This window comes from Mercurialis annua, linkage group LG7 (genome assembly GCF_937616625.2).
Source record: "Mercurialis annua linkage group LG7, ddMerAnnu1.2, whole genome shotgun sequence".
NCBI lineage: Eukaryota > Viridiplantae > Streptophyta > Magnoliopsida > Malpighiales > Euphorbiaceae > Mercurialis > Mercurialis annua.
Genome location: NC_065576.1, coordinates 37,665,333 through 37,687,019, shown reverse-complemented (window position 1 = coordinate 37,687,019; position 21,687 = coordinate 37,665,333). Strand labels below are relative to the sequence as shown.

Sequence of the window (21,687 nt, the reverse complement as noted above, 5' to 3'; positions counted from 1 at the left end):
GTTAGAATTATGATTACGTTTAATATGTTATGCATTTTAGTTGTGATAATACTAAACTGGTATATATGTTTTTCAATCTTTTTATAAGACGTGATCGCTTAGAGACTTGATGCTGCGTCCCATTGGACGTCCGAAGAAGGTTGCTCCTCGAGCCCAGCATAGGTGGACGAGACCCAGTTGTTCTTGGATATCGAAGGAATCAACAAGAAGCATCGGCTATACGTGATGGATTCAACGACCAATGCGTACATCGATACGGCCGCGAGTACCAGGACGCACGACAGCTCCTCGCAGTCACAGTAGACATACGAAGATGTTGAGCGGCGCGTATAGGCCGGGATCCAGGAGCGGATCCATGAGGGAATGTGGTAGGTTAATGCCGAGTTCGAGGAGCAGATGGGTCGCGCTTGTCCTAGAGGAGCTTGAGAAGATAATGTTGAACCTTCCACAGAAGTATCTCCCACAGTTTCCCCCACCCCAACTAGATAATGACGAAGCTACGGCTTTGTAGTGTCGTGTTTGTGTTGTTTCTGAACAATATTTGTAGTTTAACGCTTATAAAGTAACTTTTATGTAAACTTTGAAATTTTTAATATATTACATTGTTTTCTTTCTTTTAATTGTACAAATGATTTTAAAAATAGTTTGTAAATATTGGATTTAACAGGTTTCAATCGACAAGAAAAAATGGAAAAACAGTGAAAAACGGGAAAATTCGGTCGGAATTTCAATTATTTTCCGACGGATTTTTATGTGTGAGCGACGGATTGTTCGTAGCTAACCACGTGAGTTGTGCGGCCAACTGAAATGTTTAGCGACAGATTGTCCGTCGCTGAATATACAAGATTAGCGATGGACAAGGTAGCACGGAAACGGAAACGGGAAACGGAAACGATACGAAACGGACACGGAGAAACGAAAGTTTTTCAAAATGAAGGACACGAAACGTGGGGGAAACATGTAAATAACAAAAATATAGGGATATATTTATAAAAATATTATTTAAATATTTATGATAATTAACAAAATAATTCATTTTAATATACTAAATATTTAAAATTTTATAAATATATAAAAAATATAATATAATTCAACACAAATAAGTATATTTGATGTATTGTGGGCAATGCGAATGTAAAATTTATGAGTAACTGGTTAGATTTTTTTATTTGTGGGTAATAATTTTAAATTTTTTTATAAATTTTAATTTTTATTATTTACAGAAACGGCCCGAAACGTTTCGTACGGGTGTCCCAAAGTTTTCGATTTCCGAAGCGTTTCTGAAATGGGAAACGCAAGTTTGTCGAAGTTTCCGTGCTTCTTAGGCGATGGATAACATTCGTTGCTACTTTAACCTTTAACGACGGATATAATATGTCGCTAATACAAGAAAATCGTCGCTAATTTGTCACAGTGTCCGTCTCCTGGCCAATTTTTTTGGTGAAAGGGTATACAAGTCAGCGACGGATAGTTCGTCATCAAAATAGCGACTGGCAAAATATTGTGTCGCTAATTAAGTTTTGCGGCCAATTGGTTAGCAACGGGTACGTTCCGTCGCTAACCTTGATTAGCGATAGAATACAGGTGTTTAGCAACGGATAAATATTAATCTTTAGAAAAAATAAAATTAATCTAAACTTTTGACAAGCTCATGTTTTATATGAAATATTTATTTAATTTTTTCGTATTTTGATAGTTTATTTGATTTTTATCTCACATGAAAATTATAATTAAAAGAGTGTTAATATTAGAGGCAGTCAATACTTTCAAACAATTTATTACTAACACTAAAATAGATTTTAATTTTATTAGTTTGCAAATGAATTTTTTTCACATTTTTGTATCGGAGCTCTCTTATTGATTCTCAAATAGAGCACTATCATTAGTTTCCATCTTTTAAAACACTTATTTTAATTGTATTTTTTAAAATTACATTTTATAAACTACTTTTTATATTAGCGTCAATCCTAAATTATATCAACTTCCTATTAAAAATAAGTATCCTCAATTAACTTCCACTTTAATTTCCATCGTTTTTATAAAATCATCATAAAATTACATCTATTTTAAATTCAATTCTTTGGCATGACGGTCATTTATTATTTGATTTGTTCTATAGGTCATATTTTAATTTTCATAAGGCTTATAAAAGTTGTCCAATCAACTTCCTGATATAAATAAGTCATCCTAAAATCAGTTTCCAATATAAATTTAACTTTAATTTCCATTGTTTTTGTAAAGTCATCATAAAATCTTAAACTAAATCAACTTCCTCATATAAACAAGTCATCCTAAAATCAATTTTCATACAAATTTTATCATTCTAAAATTAATTTCCCATTAAAATTTCCATCATTCTTATAAAAACAACTAATTATATAGTAAATTTCATCATTTATTATTCTAAATTAAAAATTTACAGCCATCAATTGTTCATTTTTCAAGTTTACAGCTTGTTCATATTTACAAAATTTTTTTTATGAGTACACTTTTTTTTAATATGTCTCTTTGTAATTTTCTCTTTTTTTTTTCTCTTTTTCTCTCTCCTTCCACTTTTTTTCCCAAGTTACAATCAATTATGAAGATTAAAAATTACATCAAGTGAAAGTTATATAACAAAAATTATCTATATGATCTTTCCAAAATATGAGATATTAAATAATAAGCAACAATTCAAATACAAGCTATAAAAAATTAAAAAAATAGAGAACAATCTAGACTTATGATCCCGAAACTTAAATACAACGATTACGTTGAGCGGGTGTTTAGATAGTTTCTTTTCCGATTTGCTCGACGAAACGCTTGAATCCGTTGAAGCCTACTATTCCGATCTCCATCTTCATTTAGATCCTAAAAATATAGCTCCACATCCTCACTGTTTCTTAAATCTACAAAAAATTTGATCTAAAACTCCAACAAACACTATATTAAGATCTAAACAATATAAACAAAAGGAGGGACATAAAAGACCTTATTATTTATTCAATAAAAACAAAACAAAGATCCAAATCAAAACTAAAATTTTAACAAGGATTTATTGAAGAGAATAGTAAATCTATAATAGTTATTAAAATGGGCGGAGAGAAGATGATTTTCCGGTTAGCCGGAAAAATCATCTTTTTCCACCCTTAAAACAATGAAGAAAGGAGTTTTTTTTAGAGAAAAAGGAGAGAATAATTTTTTTAGAGAGAGAGTTTCCTTATAGAGTAGTTCTCTCCTTCCACTTCTCTTCTCTTTATTTTCCTCTTTCTCTGCACTTTTTTTCCTTTCTCTCAATTTTTCTTTTTTTAATGTAATCTTTGATTTTGAAATTTAATTTTTAATATTTACAATCAGTTTCGAATTATTATTTTTCTCGCAATTTAATTTTTTTTTCTAGTTCAGATCTAGATCTAAAAAATGGCAATACAAAATGTATGCATCAAAAAATAGATATTCTTAATAATTTATGTTAATTTCAGCTTGCAATTATTAAAAATGATTATTTTAATTTCTGATTTAAAAATATGCAAAAAAAAAACGATCTGTAAAGAAACAATGTTTTTCATAATATTTTCATAATATTATTATAAAAGCAGCAGTGATATTATCATCTCGGTGTCATAATTTTTCTGTAAAAAATTATTTTTCGTACATTATCATACTATTATCATTAAGTTTGTCATACTATTATCATAATATATTTTTATAAAAATTATCATAACATTATCATAATACACTTTATCATAACACTATCATAAAATATTATCGTAATATTATCATGACGTACTTTATCATAACTATATCGTAACCTTTTATCATAACTTTATCATAATATATTTATCATAACAATATCATAAAATACTATCATAACATTATCATGACGTATTTTAGCATAACTATATCATAACCTTATTATACTATTATCATAACCTTATCATAAACCTTATCATACTATTATCATAACCGTATAATATTATAATACTGATATGATAATATTATGATACAGCTATGCTAAAGTTAATGATGCCGATATGATAATCAAGTATTTGTTTGACAAAAACTCATTTTTATCTCCAGTGTTATGATACTGATATGATAATATCATAGTGATAGCGGTATGATAATCACACGCTATTTTCTGCAGAAAATCGTTTTTACGAAATTTTTAGATCTGAACTGGAAAATTAAAGAGCAATTTTTATAGATCTGAAAATTAAAATAAACCGTGATGATCACCACGATCTAAGAAAAAAAATCGCTAAAAATTAAATATGTAAGGCGGATTGACGGCGGCGTGATGGCGGATCAACGGATGTGTCATGGCAGAACGACGACGGATCGATGAAGGAACAGTGAAGCGATAAAGAAGAAGAAAAAAAAATGGAAACGGAGGAGAAGAAAGAGAGAGAAAGAGAAAACAAAGAGAGAGAAAAAGCGTAAAAAAGAAATGGTAAGAGTAAAAAATAAAAATAAAATATTACTATTATAATAAAAAAGATCTTAGAGTAAAAAAAATAAAAGTGCTAAAAATGTGAGGTATTTTTTCTATCTTTTTCTTTTTTGAGATAAAAATTATTATTATTTTAGAAAATGAAGTGTTTTTTGTAATTTTCTCCTAATTTTTCCATTTTTGGAATTCTACAACTCAACTCTGTTTTCCGGTAATTTTGTCCCCTTTTTTAGGCTACACGGTGCAAAAACGAGAAAGGTTAGATTTTATTTGTAACGTTTTAAAATGATAAAATTTAATATGCCAGTATATGTATCTAATATAACTGCTGCCACATGTGCAAAAACATTACCAAAAAAACAGTTTGGACTACAAAAATGCAAAAATTGAAAATGTTAGGATTTGTTTTGTAACGTTTTGAACAATGGGATTAAATCGCTATAAATTTGAAAGGTTGGAATTTGTTTTGCAATTATCCCAATTATATATAAATTTAATTCTACGCATATGCACGGGCTTTCGACTATTAATTATAATCATCTTCAAAATCTAGTTGGACAGGTGATTATAAACAAATACATTTGCCTAAATGTACAAATAATAGAAAATAGTGGGGCCGGATTCAGATAAGGCCTATCGGACTTTTTTATTTTTTAAATAGGCCCAAACTTGGCCCATCCCGAACCGGGGTTCAATTTTACTACTCAAATCCGACCCTTACACTCTATTTTATGGACTCGGACCGGATTTTCCTACATGCAAAATTAAAGCTTGAGCCCACCCACAAAATAGTAGGTTTATTTTGAAATTCAAACTCGTATTGAGTTTGAAATTAAAAATTAGTGTACAAGCCCAGCTTTAAGGGTGTTGTTGGTCTGGGGGGCCGAGAGGGTACATAAACTCATGAACAGGGTCTAAGTTCACCTTAGTAAAGACAAAAGGCCTTTGTCCATACTAAATTCTGCAAGTTAATTGGAAAGTTTCTATATTTATTTGAACATATTTTTTATCAAATTTGTGGTCACTATAGATGCAAATCTTGTATAATACGATTACTCATGTACAGAATATTTCAACCATCAAATTGTTTCGATCATGTAATAGAATATGATCGTTAAAAAGACACTGGAAAAATATATAGGTGAAGATATTGTAATAAAATATGGTATATATATATTCATAAATTTAGTTTATAAATGGTGAGAACATCTATCTTAATGTAATGGTTCTGAACAATATCCTGACTTTTACAGACTTTTTTTGTAGTTCAGTTTCTATCAAAGTGCATGCACTGCCTTCTTCTATATCTCCATCTTCTCGCTTTTTCTATTGGTAATTATAATTTGTTTCAAGTGGATGGCTCATCTTATCATATTACAATCTCAAAAAGTAAATTTTATATATATAATCCTTTTAAGATTCAGAATTTGCATAAGCCCTAATGAGATTAAAGGAAATAATGGATGTTTACATAAAAAGCTATTCTCTCTAGAAAAAAAAAACCTCCTTATTCTCTTTAAAAATCTTTCTTTCATCTTGATTTTTTAAACGGTAGGAGAAAATAATTTCCTATCTTAATCGGAAAATCATTTTTTTTTCGTCCAACTATTACTTATCTCTATTATATTTTCTTTTTATTAAATAAATCTCTCTGTCTAATATTTTTCTTGTGTTTGAATGAAGTTTTTTTGAGATGTGTTTGATCTATTTTTGTGAGATCTATTGAAGATGAAGATTGAAAAGTTAAAATTCAATGGATCAAATCGATCGTATTAGAATATATATTGAAGACGAGACTTGAAAAGTTTGAAAATTTAAGATTCAAGCGGTTTTAAAATTATATTTTCAATATTTGAATTATATATATATTTGGATAACTTTTTAATGGTTGAAAAAGACCTATTGAATGACTGTATTAACAGCTCTCATCATTGTTTTAGAACAATTCTTTCAATTTGTTGAGAAACCGTTCATATTTTGTAATTTTCATTATCATCAATGGAAGTTTCAGCTTTTGAAAAAGAAAAAAGATTAAAGGAATGAATGGGCAACCGAGTCTCAAACCGCCAATTAACAGATTTTTTTGGTCTTTTCTAAATCATATTTGTCATTTGATTATTGGTTTAATCATCTAAATATATTATTTTAATTTATTTTTTTACCATCCAGGATTTTAAATATTATACCGGATCTATTTGAATCTTTTTCACTTAAACTAAAGTAATTGGCTATAATTGAAATTGAAAATTAAACAATAAGTTAAAACTGATGACTTTAAAAATTTCAACCTTAAAAGAAGTCGAAAATGTGTGATATTTTTTATTGATTAAGCAACTAATTATTTCATAATGTTTCTCTTCTTCGGTCACTAGTTCTCTCTTTCTTTTAATGTATTTTGTAATTGACAATATTGCAACCTAAGGAACAAACATTTTGGTATCTAATTGCATGATTTTAATGTATCATGTATTATAAGCATTGAATTTACAAACTCTTTTTTTTTTAGGGGTTACAAACTCTTTTTTTTAAAAGCACTATTTATTCTTTATTTGTTTTCTAGTGTTTATGAAAAACAATTGACTTACTATTAAGCTTTGAATTAATAGCATATTTATATAAAAAAAAAATTTGTATTATTAGCAAACTCCAACTAAATACACCAAGTAAAACAAAACAAATGATCATAGAAAAAACATTTTATAAATTGTCTTTTCCATTTAATAATGAGTTTATTATTGGAGTAATACACAAAAAGTTAATTAGCCAACAAAAAGAAAACATTACATTTCTCCATTTGCAAAAAAAATAAGAATAAACTAAACATCTTTTATTATGATAACATGCAGAATACCAATTAAGGGAAAGGTTAAACTACTAATTTTTTTATAATTGTTAAATTACTAACTTAAAAAAATAAAAAACTAAATAATCTCTTACAAATGGAGAGACAAATCAAGTTTCTGATCTCTATTATCATTATTATTCACCACTACAGTATTACCAACCGGCTGCTGACCAGACCCGCTTCCATAACTGCACCTTATACTCCTCTGCCAATTCAAGAAACTTTTGTCATCTGAAGAACAATTTCCATTCCCACCATAAAAACTCCCATTAAAATGGCTCTCAAACCTCGGTGCACCACTTGATCCAAAGCCATCGGAGAATTGGTGGGTAGGGTAACAATGTAAGTTAGCTGCATGGGCAGTTATGTACATTGACGGATGTAATAGCCCGAGAGGAGGAGGATGGTGGTGGTGGTGGTGGTGATGGGGTGGAGCAAAAACAAGAGGCAGTGATGAAGGTGACGGAACTGCGTAATTATTATGGTGATCTGATGACGATCTTTTAGCTTTTCTTGCTGCGTTTCGTTCTTTCTTGTGAGCGTTTTGGTGGCCACCTAATGCTTGAGAGCTGTAGAATTTTCTTGAGCAGAATAAACAAGGGAAGATTCTTGAAGTTCTTGTGTCATCTTCTTGGGGGGCTTTTTCTTCAATCTCCATGTCTGCAATGCATGCACCGAATCGAACAGAACCGAACCGAAACGAGCCTTTTTTTAGTTTCTAAAAGTGAAAAAATGGAAAAAGAATTCGATCTGATAGAAGAGGGATTGAAAGGAGAGTTAAAAAGAGTTGAAAAATGTGATGTAATAATGAAAAAGAGTGAGTGGCTTGATATAGATATAATAAGGTGGTGGTGGTGGTGTATGGGCATGGAAATTAACAGAACAGATAAATGAGAGAGAAGTGGGGATAGCCATTGCCTGATTCTGCATTTTATTAAGGTAAGCAGAGTTATTGGTGGAGAGAAATGCCTAGATTGGGAAATATTTACTTTTTTTTTCTCTGACAATTCTCAGTTTCATGGGCAAATGGGTTTCTTCCTCCACCAGTTTAACTATCTGATGTTTTCGAGAATGCTGATAAGTGAACCAATTCAAATTTTAGATTAAGCTTCTAGTTGCTGCACTTCTTTTTTCATTACAATTACTATATTAAAAACCGAATCTAGCCAAACCGGCAGGACCACTAGTTCACGGTTTAACCCGTTTGCAGGTTTCATCGGTTTATTGTTCAATAAATTAAATCGGGTATTAAACTTGTGAAGATACTAAACTATATAAAAATACTGAATTTTTTTGTTATAAAATAGGTACTAAACTATGCGAAACGTTATAAAATGAGTACTCTCAGTCACATGTTCTCCATTGATTTGACGAAGGAAGAAGCCAGGTCAGCAAAAAGTGACTGAGAGTACCCATTTTGTTACATTTCGCATAGTTCAGTATACATTTTGTAACAAAATAAAGTTCTGTACCCGTTTTGAAACTTTCGCATAACTCAGTATCCTCCCTAGTTTATAAATCATAAACGAGTGGACCTATCGGTTAAACCGATTGAACCGGCCAATCTTATATGATTCTTAAAAGAGTGATTACAAAAAACGAGGTGAGAAGTTGGAAGGCAACACTCCAAGTTGAAACAATGGCGAGGCAGATTGCATTTGGAGAGAGGAGTGAGAGTATTGTCAGAGAGTAGGTTTGAGACGATGAGGTTTTGGTGATACCTCCCAATGGCCAATATGGAGAAGATTGGGTAAGACACTTAAAAGCCAGAACCCAGTCTCCCACTTGCTCTGAAACTCACTAGTGTGTGGTTAATATGGCCAATATCAGTGCATGCATGCAAATGGCTTACTCACTGCTTTTCCTATAAATAAATAGTTATGGGCCTAACACTGGTCCTGCATTTTCCACCGCCTATTTCTTCACTTTTTCCATCCATTCCTCTGCATGCTTGAGAACCCGATGCTGATTGGTTTCCCACTCCTTCTGTTGCCTAGCCTACACGTGGCAATAACTGCATTAATTCACCAAATCTAACGGTCATATTAAATGTGATATAGAATAAACAATAACTGCTCTCTATCTCTGCTGCAAGTTATGGCAACTCTGGATCTTCATTTAATTCTCTTTTGAAAGATTGCTGTAGACAAGTAGAAGGCGACAAGTCGTTTCCACAAACAAAAATTAATTTTAAGGACAGGAAAGGATAATGCCAAATGCCATTCGTCTCTCATAGTGAGCATTTTGGTATCTTAACACAAACATATACAAGAGCTCTATAGCAGAACAAATACATACAGCTTCTTCCTCAATACAACACTTCCCTCTAAAAGTCTAAACTAGGTCTCCGAGTGAATTCAAGTTCAACACTAAAATTTCCGTTACAGGGACTGACATGAGAAGTACGGATGGTTGAGCATCTTAAGCATCTTCGGCCTAGATCAACCTTTTATTCTAATCTCAAAGTGGTTAAAAGAACCTGGTTTCTGAGATGGGGGATTAGAAAAGAGGCAACTTAGAACAAATTGCAAATGTAGCTCATCTATCGTGATAGATCTTCATTTGCTACAAATAATTACAACAATTACAAATTTACAATACACAAACACAATAAAATAATTGTTATATCTTTGATGCATAAATAAGCGATAACACGAGGACCAAAAGACATCCAGCAGGGAGTCAGGAACAACCAAAACATCTGCGCAAGGAGAAAAAACTGGAAGATCCATTTGACGTTTCTGGCTCTGGCTCCGGCTTTTTCCGGGGGAGTTGCTTGAAAAAAGCTTTCACTGCCCCGGTTACCCCATCCTCATTCTCCATGGCCTTGGCAAGCTCAACTGCGCGGTCCTTCACCTGATATTACAGATCAAGATCAGAAGGCCAACATTAAGCATGGGATGTCCGCCTCGTATTTGTAGGTAGGACTTCAGAAGCAGATATTGGATTAATCAAATCTGATATTTCAGAAAGTTGAACATTACCACAGGATCTAGCATGTAGTTTATTGCATCAATTAACTTGGGAAGCGAGAACTCATCGACTGGAATTGGAGCAGGACCTACTCCTCTTGCATGAACTCGCTCACCCCAGAATGGTTGATCACCAAAGAAAGGCACAATGGTTGTGGGGCACTATATGTCGGAAATAGATGAAAGAAATAAGGTCAAGGATATGAAACTGAGTTACAATATAGAGAAGGAAATAAGATGCGGTGTTTACTGCAGCTTTAAGACCAGCAGCTGTTGTTCCAGCACCTCCATGATGAACCTAACAAATTTCACCAGTCATTAATAAGAACAAGCAGTCCAGAAAACAAACACTAAATTACGAATATTAAAAGTAAAAATAGTAATTCCATAAATGAATCTGCTCAAAAGAAAATTTACAGGTCATAGTTTTCAACTTTCATATTAATCAACTCCATAGAGCACAAAAACAATTATTCGTGATCTATGTTACACAGACTCGGATATGGGTGTCCAAATGAATACGTATCCGCATATCCGACTCGCAAATTTTCTTAATTGAAGATACGGGGATATGGATCCAATATAGGACTCGGGTACTTAGATACAGATATATATGTATAAACTAGACATAAGTTTTCATATGTTAGTTTTAAAAAATAAAAAAATAACTCAAATAAAAGTTTATAACAAGAAATACAGTCTTTGCTCTTTAAGAACCGAAACATGAACCAAACAAGATACATGATATGGTGTTTTTACCATATGATATGGCAACTTTTCGTGAATTCTATCTCTAGAAGTGTCCACATGTCAGTTAAAGAGTCGGACCCATATCATGTGTCTTGTCGGTGCCATGTCATGTCCGACACGGATATGGCAGGGCAAAATGAAGAGTCCGGGTAACATAGTTCGTGATCCAATAAACAAGTTTGGAGCTCACTGGCTATACATGAACTATTGCCATACAGCATATGGTTTTCACCCCATTATATGAATTCATTTGGCCAGATACAGGCAACAACAGTTGGTCTATACAATTCAACAGCTTAAGATTACATATGTTTAAGCCTTACCACGGCCTTGCATTGTAAGAACAGCCAGTCATGAGGGCAGTTATCAAGTAAGTAAATGGAGTCCTTCGGTTCTGCCACTGAGAAACGAAAAATTACACTTACTATATCAACACTGAGGAAATATGGACAGAAACAGTAGCAAATAGACAATATAACAACAAAACGACTGTGCTTTTAAAGAACTAGAAACTTACAATTACCCAAGCCTCCCCAGCCTTTGTTGATGATTCCCCTTTGTCCAGTTTGTTCCAATGCATCCACAATTATTTGCGTCATTTTCTCTGGTTCTTGAACAGGCTGAGATGAAAAGGTGAGATTTAAAAAGAAAATCTTGAAAGCTAAAAAAATAAAGAGAATACATATAAGAGCAGAGTCTAACATGGCAGGACACAGCCAAAATTTCCTCTCGACACAATTTGTCAAAGGAATTAAAACAAACTAAAGTAATTATTACCAATTATGGGACTTAGAACCATCCACTGAAATCCCAGAATGTTCAATATTCAAAATATGAGAATTAAAGCATATACATTAAAGCAAATGCTGAAACAAAGACCAGTAATTTCACTTTTGTGACCCAAAAGTAATCTGCTTCTAGCCTTCTACCATACGAGGGATTAACAGATTATGATTTAAGAAAGCAGCTAAACAGATTACAGTAAAAAGATCCTCTTCGGATTATGGCTGCACGATTATTTCCAAGCGCTATTTACTTAAAATAAGGCCTAATCATCCAAAAAATACCGCATCTTTTTACCTTTTTCGTTTTTAACTCTAACTATCAAAATCGTCAATTATCTAAATTCTAAATTTTCAGTTTCAATCGTATTCATTTTTTCAAATTGGAGTTCTTCTACTCTAAGAAAGGTTAAGATATGCCCTTCATATTTGGCACGTAGTCTAAATAAAACCTTAATATTTTAAAAAGTAATCAAAACTGAGACTATGTGTCAAATATGAAGCACATACTTGAATCTTTTCCAAGTGGAAAAAATCCAATTTAAAAAAAATGAGTATAATTGAAACTGGAAATTGAAAAATAGGATAAAATTGGCAATTTTGAAAGTTCATAAACGAAAAAAAAAGTCAGAACAATGAAGTAAAGTATTATTAGATGATTAAGCCTAAAAACAATCAATTATAGAGGAAGAAACTATATTTTAGCAATCAGTACACAGTAGTCATTTATTTTGAAAAAAATCATATCAGCATGCAACAAACCAGCAATTTTGCACCTTAAACAGCATTATGAGTCATGTGTAGGTTTTATATTTTAATGAGAAACTGAGAATAAGACGGGAAATAATTCAGAAACCAAACTCACAAGGCTTCCAAACCCAATATAAATAGGTTTCGGACCAGCTTCGAGCCATTTCACTAGTGATTCTGGAGGTTCATAATTTGATGATAAATCAAGAAAGCAGAATCCAACGACATCGACCTTTGGCCCCCAATCTGCAAATCAAGCACAAGATGCTCCAGAGATTAATACCTTCCATCGAGAATGAACCACGCTCGATCTACGATTAGTAACATATACCAGTTGCTTGTAAATAAACAGATTAACTTATCATGACATCATCGGGCTAATTTGTGGTCCTTCTTAAGTCTTTTCTAAGAAAAAATTTATAAAAAATCCACGACTAATAAACACTAAATTTAAAGAGATTCGCTCAATTTCATGGAAGATTGATTTATACATAATAATCTACAGATTTTGTAACAGTTTAAAACACAAAGGTCACATTTGGAATTCATGTGTTCTGCAAAGAGTCTACATTTGAGTAACTTATGAATGTATATCAGATAGTCATGATCTAGCTCTAAGCAGCACATATGAATAAAAAGATTGTAATCACATTGCAGAATATCTACTACACCATTGCTCACATAATGTAAGTTTACATAATACTTCCCCTATTATAAAAATCTTTAGAATTACACAAAGGCAAACTAGAGTACCTTTTGGTTTAGGAACAAGGTGGGGACTCCATATGTATCCGTGGGGAACATCAGAATCAGAGCCTTGTGAACCACTAAGATATGTAACAGGTCGTAGCTTTAGCTTTTTTTTCCTAAGATCATTAATCATATCTCGTATACCAAGCCAAATCAACGAGTCAACTATTTGGTACGAGAGCTGCAGATATTGCAGAACACCGGCAGTAAATTGGAAAGAGCCACGAATTAAGAAAGCAATTAAAGCAACAAGAAGCTGTCAAATAGTCGACAAATAAAGGTGAAAGGTCAACAGGCTCACTCGATATCCAGCTGGTTGCTTCACTCGGGACAAAGGATGTGGAAATTCACTAGTTGGCCTGATTGAAATCACAACATTTGCTTAAAATAATTAACGATCACTCAGCATACCATTTAACACCAAATAATAATAATAAAGAGGTAGAGAACAGAAACTACTAAAATAAGCTAATTGAATACATAATTAACTCAGATTAATTCCATTACCCAGATAAAACTTACGTCCATGGCATCGTGAAAAATACATGAAGTGGTACTTTTAGCGCCTCCGCCACATGAGAATGCCCTAAAAAAAATAACAAGGTCAGCTATAGAACGTTGAGTAAGAAATTTTGGTACAATCCAATCAAATTCCCGATATAATAGGAAGTAACATGAACAAATATTTTTCGAAATACTATTTGTTGGAACAAGTTGAGGGAATTTTTTTATAGTTTAATCCATAACAATTTCTTTTGAGATGTTCTCCCGGATCAGTTGCTCAAGTTAAAACTTTAAACTTCAAGCATATTTTAAAGCACTTAACGGAAACATAAATATTTTGATTAAAGACATGAACATCTAGTAATTGTGCACAAAAGTTAAACCTAACTTCTTGTTGCATCTCCCCCTCTAAACACAGTTTTTGAGTTTCCCCTCCAGACATTTATGAATCACTTCTACAGTTCTACCTCCCCAAAATATGATAATTATTTACCCAACCTATCATTGTACTTTTCACATCCATTGTGATGTTCTCATTTCTTTCAAATCAACCTTTTATCCATCTTTCTCGTCGACCGCCTGACATACTCTATACATCAGTTCATCTAATTACTATCTCATAAAATCTTCCGTTCAGCTCGGGTTTCTTCTCTACTTCAGTCATCCTGCTTTTAAATCCACAGTTAATGTGCATATTTTTGAGATCTTTATGAGATGTAGACTAAGCCACATATAAATTGCAATGCAGATAGATAAAATTGCGGTTCATAAACTATATCTACTTAATTTGTTATCAATTTATACATTTAGACTTCATAACTTATGGTTAACTTATCAATTTACAACCATCACAAGCTGGGAAGCTATCCTCTAGTTAGGTCAACTCATCATGATTAAAGAAAAAAACAAATAAATTTTTGGTATAAGCCAACTGCCTCGTCCTGCTTTTATAACAAAATAATAGCATTGTAACCTTTTAAATCATTATATCTTTTCATAATGAATTAGCCCCTCTTGATCTCAATTCTTCCAAAAAATGAAGGAAAACATTATACAAATTTCCTGGTGCTAAATCAAAAACTGGAATAATCGAAACTCCCCCTGCAACCACCTCTACCACCCAAATCGCAACCTCAAATCATAAAATAACAGCTAGGTAAGCAGAAGTTCAGAAGCAAAATAAAGCATCAAAAGAAACAAGGCTTTAGCTACTTTACACGTCAAAAATAAGATAGACACAAAACAGGGGAGTAATAAATATAAAGGAAGCAAAGAGAATCAAGGCAGACGATGTTTGGGTAATGATTTTGTTAATTGACTGAAATGACAATCGATCTAATAGGCCAGGAATACAACTACTACCATAAGAAGCTAAAGAATTACCGATTATGCAAACACAACAATTTGTTTTCATGGATTGACCTAATATCAAGGCAACCTTTCTACCCAGTTATACTTTGCCAACAATAAAAAAGATAATTTTATCAAATCCCATACACCTTAAAAGAATACATGAATACCCTTTTAAATTAGTATTAAGTACCAAGAGGTATCCTTGTAATAAGAGAAACTGAAGCATAAACCAATAGCACAATCTCCAAGGACTATAACTCAAGAACAATCTCTCTCAATGTTTGAACCCCAGTTGCAATTGAGACGACGAATTTTGCTGAAACCAAGTAGGTCAACTTTTCAAGGAAAAGTATCACTATGAACAAACAGGGAAACGAATAAAATCACTCTAATCATTCATCGAGTGATTGGAAAATGGTACAATACTGAAGTTACAACATTTACAAGTTTCGGTAATTCTAGTTATCACTATAGAAATTAAAAAAAGAAAAAGAAAAAGTAACCACGATTTTCCTTAAACCCCTTAGTAATATTGATTTTTATAAATGTACATGCATGCACACTCTTTGTTTTTCCACCTGATCACATCATTATCATTGGCAATGTTGTAGAAGATCTAAATCACCAACAAATTTGTGAAACTTAAATTTAAAAAAAAGTGGTGCTTCTTCAATTAGTTGAAACCAACTAGGCAGACGTAAATATCATAAAAGAAATAAAAAGGATTTACAAAAAATTTATTCGAACTTGGCACACTATAATAAATTCAGAAAGTGATGATATCCTACCGTATGCTGGAGGATTAGCTATTATTGCGTCTGCTTTAAACGGAATGCCAGTATCCATATCAGGATCCTTACAAGCAGGAAGCAAGGAGTTAATAATGTCTTTCAACTGAGTTCGTTGAATAGGTATCTCTGAAGGCCCCGAGGGCAAGAATCCTTTATTTTTGACCATATCTGCCAAGATGAAAGCAAATCAATAAGTAAAATTACTGATGAACTTACATGTGACAATTGGTGAAGATACGATAGAGATAAGCAGCATGCTCATATCATATCAATAAGACTCAATCTCACATATTAAAAGCACGTAGACATTTACAAATTCCTAGGTATCTTGTTTATTAAAAAATAGGTACTAGATGATTGCACTTTCTTATGCAAAACTTTAATATATCAAAATGAATCTAAGATTTTTTATGTCGAACTTTGCTAGCAAGAAAACGGTATATTGCTATATTGTATGCCCCTTTCCAAAGATAATATTAAAATGAATGATGAAAAATGAAATGCACATTCAAAAGACAATTTGCATTTTCTTTTCAGGCATGTTGATTACAGTAAAACTACAAACAGTGTCACAAGGACACAATATATGCATACGGATGTTATAACAAACCAATGGCAAATATGAACCAAAAGTGTCAATTTTCTATATATGTTAAGAGAATCATTTTCCAAGAAATGATTTCTAGTCGTGCATAAGAGACATCAAACCGCTTCAGAAGAATAACATAATCAGAGAAAAAAGAAATGAAAGACGACTGCGGTGGTGCTAAACAATTTGTCCTTCTAGGTTCAATGATACATACAGCCAGCAAGAACTTTGGGATCTCCGCCTAAAGGAAAAAACTCCAATCCTGCTGTCAAGACAAACTCTTTGAAATTGGAATGAGTTGCTAGTCTAACTCGATGGCCAAAATCCTGCATACAAATATACTTGTAAATGATCAAAACTTTCAAAAAAGTGAAGTCCCAAAAGCCATAAAAACAACAATTCAATCAAATACTAATTTTTTTTATTCGTATGAATCAGTAATAAGCTCAAGAAATAAAAATAAAAGGCTTAGACTTAGAGAGGGTGAAAGAGAATGATAAAGAAAAATATTAGAAATGAAAGAGAAAGATGAGGCATGAGAAATAACCTGCAGGCGTTTGCCAATGGCTACAAATGGCTGCACATCTCCACGTGTTCCAACTATAAGCACTACTATTTGAAGTGGGGGTATATATTGAAGATCTGCAGCATCAACAGGTTCATCTTCCACAAATGCATTATATACATCTTCAGATCGCGTACTAACAACTTGGGGTGCAGCATCACCTGGAACTTCAAATTCTACAGTTCCGTCATCTTTGACAGTAGCTATTCTGTTCAACAATTTAAGCTGCACAGTTTTAATAAAATCAAATAAAAACCAATACGAAAATGCATCATCAAAATAACTATCTTTTGGGCTCAATATTGAAAATGAAAATAACACCAAACATGTAATTTAAATTCTGCAGTTCCATCATCTTTTAGAGTAGCTATTCTGTTCTACAATTTACGTGGCACAGTTTTAACAAAATCAAGTAAAAACATGGGCATAATTGCATCCCAAAAAAAAAAAACTTTTTTTAGGCTTAAAAAAAATTTAAATGATGTAGGACAGATTTTGTAAACATGTCTATCCGTCAGCAATCACTGGAACACAAAGAGATCAAGTTTCCATCATAACTAAAACTAGTAACTTGGGTGGTTAACCCTCAACTATCATATAGAGGCGTAATGCTTAACACCCAAAAAGTGGACCCCGAAAATCAAAATATAGGCTTCATGCCACCAATCCTTAAACCCACTATTAAACAAGCACAGTGCTAGACATAATACACTTGGAAAAGCGAGGGAGTGAGTGAATGCAGAAACAGAACCAGAAACAATGTCACCGCAATTTGTTCCAAGAAAAAATCCTAAGAGCCTTTTACAGTTCACACATTAGATATCTTGCATACCCAGTAACCGCATAATTGACAAAAATGGAAATAAGCTCAAAGTAGCATAGCTCTTTGCTTACACTAGTAGAATGGCATCAACATGAGTCGTTGTTGGCTTACATATAAAACATCTCAAGAAAATAAGAATATCACTATTGGATAGTAATACCTTGCGCTGAACGGGGATATTGTCATCAAAAATTTGTGCTGCCTCTTCAGCAAGTATATTGTGAGGTCTTTGCCTCTCCGTTTTTGATCTTTCCAGCTTAAGCTCACCGGGAGTAGGTTCTAATTTGCTAGCACTGCCCATTTCAACCTTCGGGATGATTATTTTAGACGCATACCTTCCAGAAACTCCTAGAAAACGACTAAACATACTATATCACAAATTCAATCCAGCGTACAAGAATCATACAAAATTATACTTCTAAACAAGATTCTATGATATCATATGCCATATTATGAGGCCACTAACACAATGATATACCCTAGCATTCATATTTTTAAGCATAAATAATTTTAAATAATGCAACATAAACAACTAAAATCAACTAAAATATGAGAAGTGAGAACGTTTCAAAAAAAATCACGAGCCAATGATAGAGAACGGAGGGGGAGCTAAGAAAAAAGAGAAGTCATATATTTTCCTATTTCTCTCCCATTTCCAATAGGGAGAGCTTCTTAATAAGTGTCCTTATGAACCGTGCATAACCAAAACTCGTAAATGGTTAAATACACATAAGGTCTACATGTGCATACGAGTTTTCACTAGGCTCTCAATAAACTTGAAACAAGCACCGGACTATTTTATGAAATTCTCTATCCCGTGGGACTGGCTGACTCTCAAACCCGGCTTACGAGAGATCAACGCACTAGATGGGACTTCCTTTCTCAAGTCCTTTCCCTTTGGCTGCCTTACTTGCTTACCTGGGAATGACTTCATATAAAAAAGACCAACAACTTAAACTAGCCTTGTAATGAGTCTAAGGACTCATGGTCTTTCTCAGATTTATTAGCAAATGTAATGGAATTCTAAACTAAATAAACCTGAAGCAAAGTAACATTTCTTAGTGTTGAAGTGGGATAATCCACATTGGTTGTGTTTATATATCAGTTGGGCCTCTCCACTTCACACGAATTGGTTTTAAGATAATATCTTAAAACTCCGTACAAGAGAAGTTCTCAAACTATACTAGCAGAAGAAACTACTTCAATTGCTTATGTTTTGAAACTTACAATTGTACAACCAGTTCTCCAATGCCAATTATATCAATTGTAAATTAATGATGGGAACTGAAATGATGTAATTAATATTGACATTATATAGAATTGAGGCTCATTCATATCATAGTTTCTGCTAAAATTAAAATGAAAAAAGAAAAGGATAACAGCGTACAAAGCTTGTGACATATTTTTTTTTTTAATCAAGCCTAAAATTAAACAAAAATGATCAATAATTAGTGTTTGGTAGTAGAGAATACATATTTTTAGCGCAATTTAAGCAATTGTTAGAAATAGAAATTAAACACATACAAACAACTATTTTAAATGCTATAAATGCGCAAATAAAATTTTCAAAGCAAGTCAAAAAGAATAAGTGAAGAAACCTGAAGAAGAAGAATCAGTGGCTCCATTGTTACTAATTTTATTATTATTATTATTATCATTAAGTGAACTACTAGCGGCGGCCGCGGCTGCAAGAGCGGCAGCCTTAGTCTCCAATTCTCTGACGTCACTACTAGTACTAGTAGTAGTTCCAGCACCGCCGGTTTCTTGCTTCTCGATCGTCACCGAAGCTTCGCCGGAGCTCGTCGATGATGAAGACGATGAAGAGCTCCGGCGTTTCTCCTCCGCCATCGATGATGATGATCTGGATCTGCACAAGTATATTCTTCAAAAGGAGGAAAAAGAGAGTGTTTGGATTCCGAGAAAGTGGAGGAAGTTGAGGAACTTTTTTTGACAGTTAAGCTGGAGAAAGAAGGCACGTTCGGTGGAGCGGGTCGGGTCTGTGAAACGGTAGGCTGGCGGTCTGTCTGATTTCTTCTTCAAGTAGGCATTTTCGTCATTTACGATATTTGTCTGTCCTTTGCGTTTGCGCTGGCTATTTTTCTTACAGGGTGTAAATGATATTTTTGATTTCCAGAGCGTGTCGTCCGTAGAGATGGCCAGGGTTCATAAACCGAGAGTTCCAATTTGTAGCCGTCGGTTTGCGGTTCACTGAATATATAAACCGGGCCTGGACGATTTCAGGCTGGTTTTGATTTTTGGTTCCAGTTTTAGCTGGTTTAAAAATAGGAAATATAATTTTTATAATTGAATAAAAATACGTCAAATTAAATTTAAATTAAATTTCAATTTAGAATAGGTGTTAGTTATATTTAAAATTTAAAAAATATAAATGATATAAATGATGGGTAGCAAACTGCTTAGATCGTGGATTTAATTCGTCTCACAAGCATTTTTTACCTTCATAATTATCAAAAGAAATTACTATAAATGAATATACTAGATAATTTTGAATACTTCCTTTAAAAAAATTGTTTCGAAACAAAACTGACGGTTTCAGTACTACTAAACCGGCAGTTTAAAGCCGGAACCAACAGTTTTTCAGCTTGTAACCGATTTCCCTCCGGTTTTTGAATTGGTTTGAATCCAATTCGACATTTGACTAGTTTCGAACCATATTTGACTAGGCTAGTTATCGTTCAACTCAGCATGTGGCCACCTCTTGTCGTACCTATTTTTTTTTTTTTTGCCAAAGATAACAATATATAACAATGAGAAGAATGGTCACCTCATGAAGATGATGAACTATTCTTAAACACAGGAAAATAAAGTGGACTTCGCGGCTACTAATTGAGCCATCCAAATACACATTCGTTTAACAAATTAAAAAGCAAAACTTGCATAATTTGCTAAACGAACGGTAGCAACAAAAATAAATAAATTACTTATAGAAAAACCAACTTACTGTTGACATATAATGACATAATATAAATATCACCTTGATTTGTAGAAACACATGATTGAATCAATTGACGATGGAGAGAATGAATGCTTGGAGATCCCATTTTAGATGTACATGTCCAAAAAAACAAAAAACACAAACAAAGAAAATATTAGCAATTATAATTTATAAAATAGTATTTATATGTGATATTTTATTCATAAAGAGGATATAAACACCCAATTGGGGATGGAATAGAAACAACAAATTATCAAAATCAACTTGATAAGAATTGGCAATGATATGAAATATCCAATTAAATCAAATTGTTAATTGTAACTTGTAGCAATTTTGAGATTGTTCTTTTGGTTAATAGGTAAAACTTAATAAGAAATATATATTTCCTTATCAAAAACCAGTTCAGATTCTATAAAATTCTATAACTATGAGTTGAATAATTAACACTTCAACTTTAAATTAAATTATGAAATAAAATATTGGACATAGGCAGGAACAACAATTGGTAAGATGGCGGTTATTTTAAAAAAAAAAACTGTTTATGTAATTTTATCAAAGCATAGAAATATATGAACTGTAATGTTGATTAGATCTAAATTGCAAATCATTTGGTTAATTGTTTCAAACAATGAGTTTTTAACAAAAAATAGTCTCTGAAATTCATTAACCTCTTTGAAAAGTTACTATTTCGTAGAAATGTTGATTCATATGTTTAGCAAATAATTTCATCAGATCTAAATTATTTTATCAAATTATTTGTAAAATTTAGTAAGAAATTGGATAGATTTAAAAAACTGAATCCAATAATAGTCATTAGCATTACCA

The 21,687-nt window shown here is 32.5% G+C and overlaps 2 protein-coding genes across 3 annotated transcripts; both read right to left on the bottom strand.

Annotated features, from left to right (window-relative positions):
• Positions 1–7,365: 7,365 nt before the first annotated feature.
• On the bottom strand, positions 7,366–8,437 carry LOC126657139 (protein LATE FLOWERING). The gene has a single exon (XM_050351778.1). The coding sequence runs from the start codon at positions 7,933–7,935 to the stop codon at positions 7,366–7,368; it is 570 nt and encodes a 189-aa protein (XP_050207735.1). The 5' UTR covers positions 7,936–8,437.
• A 1,339-nt stretch (positions 8,438–9,776) lies between these two features.
• On the bottom strand, positions 9,777–20,008 carry LOC126655715 (sterol 3-beta-glucosyltransferase UGT80A2). 2 transcript variants are annotated; one of them, XM_050349979.2, is made up of 14 exons: positions 19,505–20,008; positions 18,067–18,254; positions 17,066–17,308; positions 16,733–16,844; positions 15,927–16,097; positions 13,804–13,867; positions 13,583–13,640; positions 13,285–13,462; positions 12,647–12,777; positions 11,517–11,619; positions 11,323–11,399; positions 10,500–10,547; positions 10,262–10,411; positions 9,777–10,133 (listed from the first exon to the last, which is right to left on the bottom strand). In XM_050349979.2, the coding sequence occupies exons 1-14, from the start codon at positions 19,752–19,754 to the stop codon at positions 9,960–9,962; spliced, it is 1,947 nt and encodes a 648-aa protein (XP_050205936.1). In that variant the 5' UTR covers positions 19,755–20,008; the 3' UTR covers positions 9,777–9,959. The 2 variants fall into 2 exon arrangements, with proteins under 2 accessions (XP_050205936.1, XP_050205937.1); XM_050349980.2 differs by having other exon boundaries at positions 18,067–18,265; positions 19,505–19,637.
• Between the last annotated feature and the right edge of the window lie 1,679 nt (positions 20,009–21,687).

Excerpts from the sequence above, each read along its gene's own strand:
- LOC126657139 (XM_050351778.1), bottom strand. The coding sequence starts at position 7,935 with ATGGAGATTGAAGAAAAAGCCCCCCAAGAAGATGACACAAGAACTTCA.
- LOC126655715 (XM_050349979.2), bottom strand. The coding sequence starts at position 19,754 with ATGGCGGAGGAGAAACGCCGGAGCTCTTCATCGTCTTCATCATCGACG. Across the intron at positions 18,255-19,504 it reads CACTGATTCTTCTTCTTCAG|GAGTTTCTGGAAGGTATGCG; the intron begins GTTTCTTCACTT and ends GTCGTTTTCTAG. Across the intron at positions 16,098-16,732 it reads TCCCAAAGTTCTTGCTGGCT|ATATGGTCAAAAATAAAGGA; the intron begins GTATGTATCATT and ends TCATCTTGGCAG.